Consider the following 2349-nt stretch of genomic DNA (forward strand, 5'->3'; position numbering starts at 1 on the left):
AGCTTGAATTCTACTGAAGAACAGTAAGTCTTTCACATTTCTGAATGTTCTGAAATTCTTACCACTCTATCCATGTGGTCTGTCTCCTTCTATACTATCTCATGTATTTCATTTTATAAAAATGATTTTTCAATTGCTCACTTGAAGTTTTAGTGTTATTTAAAGTAACGACACTAATAGAACTAGTTAATGAATCAACTAGTATGCATAATCATTATGCAACAACAAAATGTTAAAAAATATTATTTCTTTTGACTCACAATACTGTTCATTATTTTCATAGCAACATGAACTATGATCTTCTGAATCTTCATGTATGTTTTATGACATTAAACCATGAAGAATTACACTGAAATTAATGCATTTGTACTCAAGGGATTCACAGACAGCAATGACCTGCAAATGATTCTCTTTATCCTGTTTCTAGCAATTTACCTCTTTACTCTCCTAGGAAATTTAGGACTGATTGGATTGGTCATCTTGGATTCCCGGCTCCACAATCCCATGTACTATTTCCTGAGTGTGTTGTCTTCTGTGGATGCCTGCTATTCTACAGATATTACCCCTAATATGTTAGCAAATTTTATATCAAAAAGTAAAATAATTTCATATTATGGATGTGCAACACAATCATTTCTTGCTGTTACTTTTGGAACCACAGAATGCTTTCTCTTAGCTGCTATGGCGTATGATCGCTATGTAGCCATCTACAACCCACTTCTGTATTCAGTGAGTATGTCACCCAGAGTCTATGTGCCACTCATCATTGCTTCCTATGTTGGTGGAATTCTTCATGCCATTTTACACACAGTGGCCACTTTCAGCCTGTCCTTCTGTGAATCCAATATAATTAGACACATATTCTGTGACATCCCTCCTCTACTTGCCATTTCTTGTTCTGACACTCACATAAATGAGCTTCTGCTCTTCCTCTTTGTGAGCTCCATTGAGATAGTCACCATCCTGATTGTCCTGGTCTCCTATGGCTTCATCCTGTTGGCCATTCTAAAGATGCATTCTGCTGAGGGGAGGAGGAAAGTGTTCTCCACCTGTGGCTCCCACCTGACTGGAGTGTCCATTTATCATGGGACCATCCTCTTCATGTATGTGAGACCAAGTTCCAGCTATGCTCTGGAACATGACATGATAGTATCAATGTTTTACACCATCATGATTCCCATGCTGAATCCCATCATCTATAGTTTGAGAAACAAAGACGTAAAAGAAGCAATGAAAAGAATTTTGGGGAAAAATTTGTGTATGGATAAAATCAAATTTTCACACTAAACACTAAAATGAAAAAAAAAATCCTGATAAAAAAAATGTTTTCTTTTAGCTTATTAATGTGTTTCATTTATTGAACTATCTTTGAATTTTACCTCTGAAGATTTAAAACCATTATGGAGGTGAAATAATGATTTTTAATTTTTCTGAAACATGTTAATTCATTGATTTTAAATTTTTAAATTTATTATCATTATTTAATTACATATTTGTATTATAATTTATTGTTTCATTGAACAGTTTAAAATAAAATCATGTTAAATCATCTTCTCAATTTGTGTACAGGTATGAAAATATCATGTACTTGTTTCTTTATGAATTCATATGCATACACACTCATATACATGTATGCACACATATATACATATATGCTGGTACCAATTTATTAGTCTTCTATGGCTGCCATAACAATATACCACAGAATGAGTGGCTTATACAACAAAAATTTATTTTTTCATGGTTCTTGGATGTATTATTCAAAAATATGTTGTTGCAGATTGATTTCTTTTGTGGCTTCTCTCTGTAGTTTGTGGATGACCACCTTGTCCCTCTGTCTTCATGTGGTCTTCCTTCTATATGTCTGTGCCCCAAACCCTCATTTTTACAATGACATCAGGTATATTTGATTAAGTTCCACCCAAAACTTCTCTTTTTACTAATTATCCCTTTGAAGTAAATATAACACCTTCTGCAACATTTAAATTTCAATATAATAAATTATATATACAATAATTAATTAATATATAATATATAAATATTTAGTATACAATATTATAATTAATAATTATAATTAATAGACAATATAATTATAATATTATTTATGCTTAATTATACATATTAAATATATAAGATTATAATTTAAACCAGTAACAAATAAATGTAGAAGGAAAGAGGGAAGGGACAGAGGGTGGGAGGGAGTGGGAAGGGAGAAAGGAAGGAAGGAACAAAGGAAGGAAGGATGGAAGGAAGGAAGGAGAAAATGGTAGAAATTGAGGGAGAGGTGATGAGGAGACATTTTGTTTGATTAATTCAAAGGGATAATATATATAATATAATTAATAATTA

At 32.1% G+C, this 2349-nt stretch overlaps 1 protein-coding gene across 1 annotated transcript; it reads left to right on the forward strand.

The window, feature by feature from the left end:
• The first annotated feature begins 336 nt into the window (after nucleotides 1–336).
• On the forward strand, nucleotides 337–1287 carry LOC143390464 (olfactory receptor 5T18-like). Its single transcript, XM_076842849.2, has one exon. It carries the CDS (start codon nucleotides 337–339, stop codon nucleotides 1285–1287), a length of 951 nt encoding a protein of 316 aa, XP_076698964.2.
• The last annotated feature ends 1062 nt before the right edge of the window (nucleotides 1288–2349 follow it).

The sequence above is a fragment of the Callospermophilus lateralis genome, chromosome 2, assembly GCF_048772815.1.
Source record: "Callospermophilus lateralis isolate mCalLat2 chromosome 2, mCalLat2.hap1, whole genome shotgun sequence".
NCBI lineage: Eukaryota > Metazoa > Chordata > Mammalia > Rodentia > Sciuridae > Callospermophilus > Callospermophilus lateralis.